Here is a 12,927-nt window from a genome sequence, read left to right as displayed (position 1 = left end):
CTTTCTCGGTGCAATGGTGCCATCTGCTGGTGCATGTTCCACATATACCGTATGCATAATGTCGATGTGTAAAACGTATAAAACTTCTCTATTTACTATTGATAAGCTCCGTGGTTGTATCTTTTTTCAGCTAGTAGTCATAGTGGTCCTGAACGACGTCGTTTTAAACGCTGAATCTTTTAATCGCACCATTATCTTGTAAATTATGCCACCCAACATATAGTAGCATTTGAAAAGATGCACATCTGAGAATGCGGTTCTTTACGACCACCTACAGTACATATGGATAAAATGCCAATCATTGCTGTGAATAACGTGCATTTTTCTCAACAATGATTTTTCATGTACTTGTTCTACACAATGTCAATGTCCATATTTATTACATAACAAAGGTATACACGCTGCCATCGCTGCAATTACGTTATTTGTGTTAAATTGAAGGAATCGCCATCAGCTGAGGATGTGGGTCGTAACCAGAAGTGTTAAGAGTGTTCTGCAAGCTAAAGGAAAAAAACGCATCTTTGTATAAACCAGTATTTATGTTGTATATTTGTATATTGAAAGTAAAGTATGTAGTAGAAGGAAAAATACGTTATCAAAAACAGAATAACGGAGTAGTAGAAAAACACTTTCCAGCTGTGGTTGTACTGTTTGACTCAACAAGCCGAGGACTACTAATGGTGGCCACATATATGCCTGTATCAAAATGCATTATGTGCGTATATAGCGTATTATAGCTGATTGGTTTTATTCGTTTTGGCGACTTTTTAATTTTACTTTGAACTTTGAAATCTAATGCCATACATTCTCTTAAATTTTATAATTTTTAACATGCGTTTTTGTACAGGCATAACGTCAGACTGCATGGTATCCCAAGGTCCTACCAGTTGTTGGCGCTGTTCCAAGCAGGCTGCAAAACACAAATCGATTGTTTATTTTCAGTTTTGTTTACATTTTACAAACGAATAAATGGCTTCAACTCTGCTGTCGCCTATGGTGGATTACTATAATGATGAAGAAGAGCTTGATAGCGTGGATGACGACGACGATCGGAGTTTCCGAGGGAGAGACTCAGAAGAAGGTAACGTTATCAACGATTTGCCCAAAAGCGACGGCTCGGTCTAGTTGTTGGGGAAAGACTCGACTGATTCGTAAAATTAGGATAATTCCGGAACCAAATTCACTACTCAAAATATTTGTATGAATGTGTCTTTTCTAATACCGTACGGATTGCACCCATTAGCATTTTGAGTTGGTGTCAACTCGCTTGAAATGTGCAGCGCGAGTTTCTACTGCACACATTCAAATACAGCGTAAACCATCCGGTTACCGCCAAGATATTTTCCAAGCAAAGAAACGTCTCTTAAAGCATCCCGTACCCTCGCCAATCTACTCTTAAAGTACCACCATTACGAATAAAACGCGGCTCAACTATCGATCGTGTATGTGTTGTTTGTGTAGTTCACACGATGCTAGGTTGGCTAGCATTTCGCGTTAGGTATAACTGCGGTGTGGCAGTTGTCGGTCTTGCTGACGTTATTCTGCATCAATGGGTCAAAACTAGCCCAACCCAGCTCTTAAATATATTGACGTGACTTTAGACATTGTGCTAAGCATATAAAGGTCACATTGGGCAGCGTGGCATGGCGTGATTTAACGCTAGCCGTGTAGCTACGTGACGTTAGCTTCGAGTAGAGACAGCAGGCGAATCTCTGCGTGCTGGGTCCACTGCATTGCCCTTTTCCACACTATCCACTGAGACGGAACGGACCGCCGGGGCAAGAGACGCCAGAGGAAAGCAACCATGACAGCACTGCAAGGTTAGCTAGATTCCGGACGTTAACTTCCACACGCAGAATCGCACTTGGGCGATTTGTTCGAATCGTCGGGATGCGTTGACGGTCCTCCTGACTACAAATCGAGAATCGGGTGGTTGTTTAAATGCTAAGCGTAGCTAACACTTTAACGCTAACCGAAAATGAAAGCTGCTGTGTCAGCTTAACCTGCCTGGGCCTTTTCCTTCTCATGTCATTTTTTTTAAAATAAAGCCGAAGCTGTGAGTATGTGACTGGAAACTTGGCTTCCAAGTTTCCGAAGATCACCAGCCTAAAGCCGAAAGCTTTCTGTTGAGAGCTGCTGCCCTGTCAGCAGATAGTTAGCCGCTGGCTCTCCCTGCATATCCCACCATGCGGCAAACTGACAAGATCCTCAAAGAGCAGTGTTGGAATGTTCTTCTATTGTGTAGCCGAACCAGCCTCGTCTCCGTCATAGTGTCTTTTTGGGCCCTGATTTCGAGAGAAATTGCTACGCAACAGTTCAGGTTAGATTAGATCTGGTAGACGTGGCTCAGCCTGGTCAGTAATCCTCAGGGATGGGAGCCTGAAGGGCATTACCAAGCGGGCTTCTCACCATTACCTCACCAATGACACACACACGCACCCCGAACATGCACACATTTCTGCTGTTTTCCCTGTGGTGTGTTTATTTGCATGCAGTGGCCTCTCAGATAGCTTTTAACGACTTTTCTGCATTCTTTCTTTCTTTTTTTTTGCAGACACTGAAGATGCCAGTGAAACAGACCTGGCTAAACACGATGATGATGACTATGTGGAAATCAAAGAGCAGTAAGAGTTGTGGGATGCATGACTCACGTGTTTGACCTTTTTAAAAAAAAAAAAAAAAAAAGTGAATAGAAATGAACCTCTGCTTCTTTATTGCAGAATGTACCAGGACAAACTCGCGTCCCTGAAGCGACAGCTGCAGCAGCTGCACGAAGGTAACGGTTTGTGTCACACCTGTTGCGCCTCCACCTGCGGCAACAATAGTCCCCCTAGATCTGTTTTATCATCAGGTCTCGGTGTGGGTCATTTTGGAGCAGCCGTGGTTTGGTTTTTTTAATCCAAACACAGCTTTTATATGAAACGATATTATCGCAGATGGATTGTCTCTTTGAAGTAATTACTTTTTGCTTTGCAGGCACCCTGCAGGAATACCAGAGGAGGATGAAAAAGCTGGACCAGCAGTACAAAGAGAGACTCCGAAATGCCGGTATGCCTCCGCTTTCATACTGATGCATCCGCGCTGAGCTCGTTTGCAGTCCCTCGTTAAGACCTGTAAAGATGAAAACTCTTCTGATCAAAAGTCGAACTGCCTCATTTGAGAGGCATCAAATTCCACTTGTAACATTCTCTTAAATATTTAAATTCAAATGAAAAATCTTTTTAAAAAACGTTAATACCCAGGGCAAAGCAAAAGATTTGCAGCAAAGTGGATCCAACTCTTTCCTTCTCAATTCTGAATCTTTTTGTGATGAATCTGTTTCTGATCCTCCATCTTGTTTTTTTCCCTCTTTTTCAGATCTCTTTCTTCAGCTGGAGGTCAGTTTGATTTGTCTCGTCTGACTTCTGTAGATTTTATTATTTGGATGGGATTCATTTCCATGTGTGTTGGATTTAAAAGCAAAGCCTGCCTCCTCTGTCTTTTCCTGGGCTGCAGACTGAGCAGGTGGAGAGGAACTACGTGAAGGAGAAGAAAGCAGCAGTGAAGGAATTTGATGACAAAAAAGTGGAACTGAAGGAAAACTTAATTGCAGAGCTGGAGGAGAAGAAGAAGATGATTGAAAATGAGAAATTAACAATGGAGCTGACGGGCGGTGAGAGAGCCAGAGTTGGATCTCACATCTGGGCTTTGTCGCCTGTGTGGAATCATTTTAATCTTGGCTGTTTTTTCTCTCAAACACAGATTCAATGGAGGTGAAACCCATAATGACCCGGAAGCTGAGGAGGCGACCCAATGATCCAGTCCCAATACCAGACAAGCGGAGAAAACCTGCACCAGATACCCTTTACAAAAGACCTTTGTTCCCCACAAATTACTGCTGATTGAGATGATCTAACGAGTTTAGAGCATGGTTCCTGGGACAGAATGTTGTTGTTCTGTAGATGATGTTGTGTCTCATGTGTGACCCAACAAGCTTCTTCCTTAATTCTTCACACCTCAGTTAAATTATTTGCTAACAGATGACCAGATAATGGAGGATCTGAGGACGCTAAACAAGGTAAGCGTCCCTTCGTGGCCTGGAAAGTTTGCAGAGTTTTACGTTGGCTAATTTTCTTTCATTCTATATATTTGGCAGCTCAAGTCACCCAAACGGCCCGGTGAGTCAGAACTGGCCTTTCGTGGTTCTTTTAATCCACAATTCATGGACAGGAATTTATAACTGCCACCCCCTCCCCGTGTCTGCACTCTCAATATAATAAAGCTACCACAACCTGAAGTGTGTTTTGCTATGCAAAAGTATTGTCAACATGGGGAACAAACCAATAATCTTAAAGCACAAGTTGGTCAAATGTAGCTTTTTCTTCCTATTTTCTGGGACAGAGGTGCTATTGCAGATACCTCTGTAGATGCACATGGTTGTGACAATGGGCTCACCTGCTGTTCCTCCCTTTTTAGTGTCTCCATCATCTCCAGAACATGTCCCATCCGCTCCCATGGAGAGCCCGTCGCAGCGGTACGAGGCCCGCATCGAGGAGGGGAAACTCTACTACGACAAGAGATGGTGGGTCGCAACTTTACCCCACGAACTCCCCACTGGGTGGCAGCGTTGTCATCCGTTTGGTCCTGAGACGGCGTTGAATTAAATGATTTATTTTGTTAATGGAAACATAAGAAATATTGCACATTTTCTTAAATTCTCTGACTGCCAGCGCGTGAAACAATCAGCCAAGTGACGCTGGCTGAAGTTTAGTGTAATATAAAGGTATGGAGACTCTAAATCTATAGTCTTTGAGGATCTTTGCTGTCATATTGGAGGCAGTAATTCAGAGATTCCATTTTTCCTGCTTTTGTGACGCTAGAGAGCGTTGAGACCAGCATCCTCTGTGGTGTCTAATTTATTCTTTGCCGGCGAATCTTCCCACCCTCAGGCCTTCTCAGAGAGCCGCAGTGTGTGATTATTCCTCCCGATCAAATGTTTCGGCTGTCGGTCTCCGCTGGCTCGCTTCTGTCCTCTGACAGTTCGGAGCCATTAGAGGCAATGACAGATTCTTTGTTTTGACTCTCCGGTCCAATTATCTATTCAGCCGAGAATGGTTCTGGGGGATGAACGGCTCCCCTGTCAGCTCTGGCGCTCTTCATCTTGATGATGGCTATTTTTGTTGTTTTTGTGCTCACAGGTACCACAAGAGCCAGGCGATCTACCTGGAGTCCAAGGACAACACAAAGATCAGTTGTGTCATCAGCTCAGTGGGGACCAACGAGGTGACTTTTCCCCTCATTCAGCATTTAGAAGCACCTTTATGTTGCTGTTGGACCTGATCAGCAATAGGGTTAATTCAGTCATCACGCTGTCATCTGGCCCACTTTATTCCTTTGTGTCACATGCTGACTCCACACACACACACACACACACACACACACCAGCGTGTGTATTTGCAGTGGGGAGACGCTCGGCAGAGTGTTAAATGTATAATTCAGCCTTGGCTCAGAAATGGTAAGTACGGTGTTTACTGCTGTGATGCAGCTCCCATATTTAAAGAATTATTTATTCAGTCCAAACAAACAGATCCGCAGTGTAGGTGGGAAAACATGTCATTCCAGAACATAACCCAGCACAATACAACCCCCCCTTTGGAATAAATGGTAAAGTATTGACCTACTTTTACGATAAATGATGCATTACCGACCCTCTTTTAAAGTAAATGGTAGAATATTGGCCCCTCCTACACTAAATGGTGTCACTTTCACCCTCTTAGATCAACAATGTCGAGCCTCTTTTACAGGAAACGACAAAGCTACTTCTTTATATTCTCAGGATTCCGATATATTTACGTGATATTTCTTTGGTGTTTTATGAACCATATTGATTTGAACTCCAGGGAGGTTTGGAACATTTTCCAGGTGTTGTCATGTGTCATTTGGAACAGACGTCCCCTCTTTGTGTTCCAGATTTGGGTGAGGAAGACGAGCGACAGCACAAAGATGAGGATCTACCTGGGGCAGCTGCAGAGGGGGGCGTTCGTCATCCGTCGACGGTCGGCCGCTTGAACCTTGACCTTGCTTCTGTCCCGTTGCCCCGCCCCGTCTGTCCATCCTCTCTGGATCCACCCGATTAGCTTATTTTTATTCTTCGCGTGCCGACATGACTCGGCCTCTGGTTCTTTACGGACTCCGGAACAGACTAAACGCTCTACATTTTCCAAAACAAATACAGTGGTAATTATATGCACAGCTGATGGTGGAGCATTATTTGCCACTGTGTGGCAGGAGGGCGACGGCAGCATAACAAAACAAATCTTTCCCACCTCATTCAGGCTTTATTTCCATCCATGTTGGTCTCTGCAGGATCTTTATGTTAATACTGTCAGGTGGTGAGATTCCACAGACGCTAGCATCACTTTTCCCCCTGGCGTGAAGCTAATTGGCCCCTCTCACGCTTTCAGACTCAAACCCTCTGGTGAGCATGCAGCAGGGCTCGGCTGTCAGTCACGACACCTCGCCCCTTCATCCAAATCAAAGTAGAAGTCGGTCTGATAAGAAACAAATGCTTGAATGTCACCTGGAAACAGCCCTCCAGTTCTGTTGGAGGGTGTTAATGGCTGAGGCTGCAGCCCACCACCAGGGGGCCACCACGCTATCCTGCCTTCACCCTCGTCCTGACCGCCAGAATAGAGAAGAGTGTGTGTCCATTCACCCTGTACGTGGAATTTATCTGGGGTTTTTGTGTTTCTTGGAGCTGTGTGTGTGTGTGTGTGTGTGTGTGTGTGTGTGTTCCATATGTGAGCAGGCTGACCTGCATGTGGAGCCTCAAATAGACAATTTGTACTGTGTTGTTTTATTAAATTGTTTTTTATCAACTGGCTCTGGAACGTGTCTGAGGCGCGCACGCTGAAGCCGACTCCAGCGGAATAAAAGGGAGAACCGGAGTGCTGCACACGGGTGTCTGGCGGGCTCATATCTGCCTCCAATTACAGGAACCTAATCGTGTGAGGTGCTCGCGTGTGTGTGTGAGTCTGATTGGCCCAGGTCTCCCCCTCAAAGGCCCCCGACTGCCCCCCTCCACCAGGGATTTCTGCATTCATGGAGACGCTCCGCTTCCCGAGCAGCCTGCTTGCCCCTCGGTGCGTCCTGTCTTTCCAAGAGGATGGCTTATTCACCTTTTGTGCGCCTCAGTGACACAGCCTGACAAGTGGCGGTGGCGATTCCTCCCCCCCCCCCCGAGTGCCAGCTGTGATTGATGGTTGTCTGGAGAATCTTGAAAGTGACAAACTCCTTTACTATTTCAGAATTTATTAGAACAGCCGGACTCTGATCCAATTTCTCAGTGCATCTTGGGAAGGGGAAGCTGGAGGAGCCAGCAGCATCTGGAGTACTCAACTCCTGAGAGTATTCCCGTTTGTCTTTCCCGTCCTTTTCCACAATATCTGAGCGTCTTAGCCACGCAGCTGCCCTCATCCTTGGATTCATCGGTGGCTCTTGGGGGCCGTTCCATCCCTCTCAACCCCCCCTGCAGGCAGCTGTTTAACATGAATGCCGAATAGCGCCGGGATGGAGCCGGAGCGCCGATCGGGAAACTTTGCCGACCAGGTGCAGCACAAAACTATGGCTTCGTCCGTTGGTCAGGAAGACTGGTGAGTCTCTGGAGAGCTGTCGTCCTCGCCGGTTGTTGCTTGATTTCAAATCCCAGAGTTCCCCTGGTTCTCCCTCCTGAACCAGAACCATCAAATCCCCGAGCTTCCCTGGTTCTCCCTCCTGAACCAGAACCATCAAATCCCCGAGCTCCCCTGGTTCTCCCTCCTGAACCAGAACCATCAAATCCCCGAGCTCCCCTGGTTCTCCCTCCTGAACCAGAACCATCAAATCCCCGAGCTCCCCTGGTTCTCCCTCCTGAACCAGAACCATCAAATCCCCAAGCTCCCCTGGTTCTCCCTCCTGAACCAGAACCATCAAATCCCCGAGCTCCCCTGGTTCTCCCTCCTGAACCAGAACCATCAAATCCCTGAGCTCCCCTGGTTCTCCCTCCTGAACCAGAACCATCAAATCCCCGAGCTCCCCTGGTTCTCCCTCCTGAACCAGAACCATTCCTCCACCGCGTGGTCACGCCTGCATCGCTGTCAGGCGGTCATCGTGTAGGGGACCAGGCGCCCCTGGTCCTGGTGGTCTGTGCAGGGGGTCTTTCTCCTCGCCGACCCCGCCAGCTCTTCAGCTCTTGTGGATGTTCGAGCATGTGTGGCTCTTCCTTATCACACTCCTCCAGATCTGCCCAGGGAGAGGAATTCATTTCCAGTAAAAGCTCCCCGTCTGACTCCTGATATTTGACCCCGGGTCACAGAACAGGCTTTGGCATCTCTGCCACCATCATCCAGGAACACGCAGCCGTTTGAAATAACGTTCCCGAGAAAAGTGAAGTCCTGTTTTTGTGTCGGGGATTAGCCCCCGTATGCCGTATTTAAGCCACTGTCCCACTTATCAGTGTCGGGTAAACTTCTAAATTAAATTCTTTCTTTCTTGTCTCACTCTCTCAACCCTTCCGCTGTTTCAAAGAGAATTTGTAAGAGCGGATGGTCCCTCGTACAGGCGTCTCTATGTTTAGCATGCTCAGCTCTTCCGGCAGATTTAAAGGATGCAGCGTTATCGCGGCTCTTTTTTTGGGTTCCAGGGCTGAGATAGCTCGACTCCAACAGCCAAGCAGAAGAATCCTGACTCATGGGGACGCGGTTTCCACACTTTTATGTCCCTTTAACCTCGGCTCGACTCCTAATTAAAGTCTAATTCCATTAAAATTGTGCGCGGTCTGTTAGCATCAACAAATTAGCCTTGATAAGCATAGCACCATATGACCTTTTTACATTTATTAATAAATCCTTTTTACTGTTGTATGTGTGTTGCATTTGCACAAACGCTGCACCAATTCACTGTATTTCAAAATAAATCTGTCCTCGTCAGCCTTCCCTCAGCGGCCCGATCAACTCAAATCAGACGACAAATGAACAACTTGCCTTTGAGCGCAGCTTCCTGTGTGTTTTCGTGCGTTTCCATGTGATAAAATTGAAATGCTAGCAGGAGCCGCCTTGATGAACAGAGCTGTCTGTGGTAAATGCCTGTTCAGAATGGGTTTATGGTGCAATTTCTGCACCGGCGGAGCTCAAGCACCGCGGCCGAGGCTCCTATCCTTGAAAAGACAGATTGCATCTTAACAAGTGGGGGACAGGGAAGCATATGGAAGGTGCTCCTCTCTCCTCCCTGTGCCAGTAACAATGTGACTGCAAGGATGGTTTCCACTAATAAACACCCGGAGATCTGCTTGTTTGCTTTCCGTATGTTAGCAAAGAAAACGACCCCCAAATTGCGCATTAATGGTTTAAACAATCTGTAATTATTCCTGAAATCTTGAAATTTTGATTGAATTAAATGTTCTTTAATTTTTTTTTTTTTTTTTTTTGCTGGAGCCCAAAGCAGAGCAACGAGGCAGCGCTGGAAAGGTTCATTTTTCAGTCTGAACGGCGTCTATAATCCGCTGGAGGCGAGTCAGCAGAAACCAGATGTTCTGGTGCAGAAGGGACGAGGAAGTGGGTTCATTAGGAGGGTAATTGAGACCAACTTACAACTAGAAAGACACCAAACTACCTCAACTCCGACCAGCAGACACCAACACGATCCTGGATTTCCATCGAACTCTGCGTTTCTATGGTGATGTCCAGTGCTGCTTGGTGCCGAGTGAGGCTCCGGGATTACCTGTGATTACCTGTCTGACATAAATGCCACACAGTGCTGCACCTGTTTACACCACCACAAAATCAAACTATCATCCAATTTCTGGAGTTTTTAAGATCAACGCAAACACACCAGCTCAGATCATTCCAGCGTTCCCACCACTCCCAGAGTTTTAGGATCAAAATGAAAAGAATAATTATGAATTTTGCACTGATGTTGGCTCTAATTCCACTAAATCCTCTTTGTCTGTTGAAGGCTTCCTGAACTTAAACACACCGGGCAGACAAATCCTGGAAACTGAGCTCTGGCTGCCATGTCGATCACAGCCGCGCGGTTCTGATGAGCGCAGATCAATCGGATCTGATTTGTCAAGCCCAGATCGGACTTTGATGACGCCGCCGATTATGCTGATGACTCCAAACATCTGTCAAGGCCGCGGCTGCGCTCGGCGGGAATGTGTTCCGTCAGATTTCACATCTGTCCATCAAAACCAACAAACGGAGGAGATTAAAGACGCCGGCGCCGGCGTTGTCGGCGGCGTGGATCTGCCGTTCGGCTTTCTTTTTCATCGATTTGTTCCTGAAGCTGAGGTGGCGCCGAGGAGCCGGCGGCGTTCCCCACGGCCATGATCTCGCATCATTCACTCCTTCACTATGAAGTGAGCAGGGAGACAGACGAGGATTACACTGGTGACCTTATGACCTTTCTCGCTTAGCTAAATGCTGCCTGTTTGCCCACGCCAGCCCCCCCCCCCACACACACACACACACACACACACATGGTGACATTATAAAAGGAGGGACTACAGATGTGATGAAAGCTCCTTCTTTCTTTCCGTGTGGCGGAGCCTCGTTCGGAGCAGGGAGGAGGCGCTAATGACGCCCATTTTCTCGCGGAGTGGCGACAGGGCAAGGACGGCGTCGCGTTGGCGCCGCCCTTGTGGTTCAGTTGTGACTCCTTTGCTCTGACTCCCATCGCCGCCGATCCTGTTTTTCCATTTGCAGGAGAACGGGGACGCGCCCCACAGACGACACTCAAGACCTGCGGGGCCGTGCCGCGCCGCCTCGGCTCCTGTTAACGTTATAAGACCTGAGAACAAAACAACTTCCAATTACAGTTTCCTTGGCAACACGCTGGCTCTGCCTGGCGATGTTCCCTGTCACCCATACATTTGCCCACTGTTTTTGCACTTGTCTGGAAATTGTTCCGCATCCCCGCCGGGCTCCAGGGTAATTTTGAGGGGGCAGCGTCCGAGCTCTCGACAAAGGCAATTCTTGAACGTGAACGCACGAATGAAAACGCCGCCCGTCGCCGTCGAGCGCCACACTGTGATTTCTGACGCCGACCCTGCAAGATGATTTCCTGGAGCAAACGTGCGGATGAAAAAAGTGATCTCCGGCGAAGCTAGTTGCCTGGCAGGCAGCGCGGCGCCGCCCGAGACGTCACGTCCCGCGGAACCCGACATCTGTTTCCATTAGGGCCGATTATAGAAACATCCCGCCTCGGAATACATAAACAGGCCAGGGTACAGTTCAGGCTTCAGAGGCGTCGCCCGCTAATGACTTCACTTCCCATCTGCCGCCGTTTGAGTAATGGCGAAGGGAAGAATGTCTGATTCATCGGAGAGTGAAATACAATCAGGAGACCCATCACGGTGGAAGCACATCAAGCTGCTGAGTTTGATGTGGGATCTTTCTGAGCACGAGCTTGCGCAACCATCTCACCAGATCCTGAATCATATCAGAGCCTAAAACACTTATTAAGTCACTGATATGATGCATAGGTATCCATGTACGACCCTGAGACAGGTCACGCTGCAGCTTCAGGCTCTCCAAACCGTCGTATCTCCTGTTTAAAATGAGGAGAAAGTGCTCCGACGCTCTCCACAAACACCTGCACTCACCTGCGCTTCACGCGCTGCCGACAGAAGAGGGCTCGTGCACGTGCTGCCGTGCAGATGTACAGTTACAGCGCGTGAAAGTACAGTATTGATTAAGGAGACGATTCCCTGCTGTCATTTGAGGTTGTGGGTCCAGTAAAACGGCCCCACTTTACTAGCAGAATGAGAATTTTGGCACTATATAGATGTAAATGTGAGAATACACACACACACACACACACACACACACACACACACACACACACACACACACACACACACACACAGTTAGAACTGTATTAAGCAGAAAAAGGGGCATCCACTCAGCTCCCTCTTATAGGACGCCATTTGAGTAGGATGCCACTTTAAAGACCATTTCACGTGTCATTTAATTTGATGAGCTTGAGAACGGGGAAAAAAGCAGCACGAGGTGAATTGTGTGATATCACACTTCTTTTCTTAGCCACATGGATGCTAAGAAAAGGTGTTTTTTTTGGCGCAAATAACTTTTTGGACTTTAGGATGAATGTGTAAATCTGTTGCTGTGCTAAGTCTAAAATTAGGAGAGAAGGGAAGATGGTTTGGAAGAAATCACCATAAATCCTCAGAAGCTGCCTGTGATGATGGCTCCTTCTGTTTGAACCAATCAATCTGCCTGCTTTTGTCTAAGGAGGCCTGCATGGGTAATTTTAGCTTGGATCAATTTGAAAACAGCAGATCAAACAGGCGGGGAGTGAAAATCACAGAGCAGCGCTGGAGGATTGTGCACCGCGCGCGTTTGTGTTATCAGAAAAAGCGATAACGGCGACGCCCCTGCAGCTTTCTCGGCTGCCTCTGTTGCCTTTCCTTCCAATGCGTCCCACATGGAAACACTCCAATCGTTGTCCCGTCTCTACCAATGCCGACGGCCTCAGAGAGACGGCGCACAGGTCAGGCTAACCCAAGCAGCGGCGCCTTTCCTACCTAACATGATCGGATCACGTCGTTTAGGAAAAATCTGGGCTCCTTTCTGCTCCGTCGACATCAAAGATTAGCGTTGTGACTGCTTTAATCCTCCTCCAGGGGTTGTGTACAGATTATTTATTCAGAGAGTAAGCGTGGATGGGCCTCCTGGACGTCCACCGCGGTGCCTTGAGAGAAAAGCCTCACCTAGTTTTCCCTCCTGAAAATCAGGGAATTTGCAGGATTTGAGCAGCGCTGCGACTGCAGGCAGGAAAAAGCCGCTCGCCTAAAATAACTGCAGCTCCCGACTTGCACGTCGGACTCGGCGCGTTCTTCTATTGCATTTCTTCATCGATGCGGCTCCTCCGGAACAGTGGTCCAACCTCACAGCG

General features: G+C 47.5%; 1 protein-coding gene across 2 annotated transcripts; it reads left to right on the top strand.

Moving 5' to 3' along the window:
- Nucleotides 1-863: 863 nt before the first annotated feature.
- On the top strand, nucleotides 864-6,857 carry suds3 (SDS3 homolog, SIN3A corepressor complex component). Of its 2 annotated transcripts, none has more exons than XM_057034028.1 (12): nucleotides 864-1,081; nucleotides 2,555-2,624; nucleotides 2,721-2,776; nucleotides 2,977-3,048; nucleotides 3,358-3,377; nucleotides 3,496-3,652; nucleotides 3,742-3,837; nucleotides 3,996-4,057; nucleotides 4,136-4,157; nucleotides 4,456-4,561; nucleotides 5,178-5,262; nucleotides 5,950-6,857. In XM_057034028.1, exons 1-12 carry the CDS (start codon nucleotides 970-972, stop codon nucleotides 6,046-6,048), a joined length of 957 nt encoding a protein of 318 aa, XP_056890008.1. In that variant the 5' UTR covers nucleotides 864-969; the 3' UTR covers nucleotides 6,049-6,857. The 2 variants fall into 2 exon arrangements, with proteins under 2 accessions (XP_056890008.1, XP_056890009.1); XM_057034029.1 differs by lacking the exon at nucleotides 864-1,081 and adding an exon at nucleotides 1,167-1,820.
- The last annotated feature ends 6,070 nt before the right edge of the window (nucleotides 6,858-12,927 follow it).

This window comes from Takifugu flavidus, chromosome 5 (assembly GCF_003711565.1).
Source record: "Takifugu flavidus isolate HTHZ2018 chromosome 5, ASM371156v2, whole genome shotgun sequence".
In the NCBI taxonomy this organism is placed as follows: Eukaryota; Metazoa; Chordata; class Actinopteri; order Tetraodontiformes; family Tetraodontidae; genus Takifugu; species Takifugu flavidus.
The sequence above is the reverse complement of the archived record's forward strand: the minus strand, read 5'-3'. Positions and strand labels throughout refer to the sequence as shown.

Excerpts from the sequence above, each read along its gene's own strand:
- suds3 (XM_057034028.1), top strand. The coding sequence starts at position 970 with ATGGCTTCAACTCTGCTGTCGCCTATGGTGGATTACTATAATGATGAA. Across the intron at positions 2,777-2,976 it reads GCTGCAGCAGCTGCACGAAG|GCACCCTGCAGGAATACCAG; the intron begins GTAACGGTTTGT and ends TTTGCTTTGCAG. Across the intron at positions 4,058-4,135 it reads ATCTGAGGACGCTAAACAAG|CTCAAGTCACCCAAACGGCC; the intron begins GTAAGCGTCCCT and ends TATATTTGGCAG.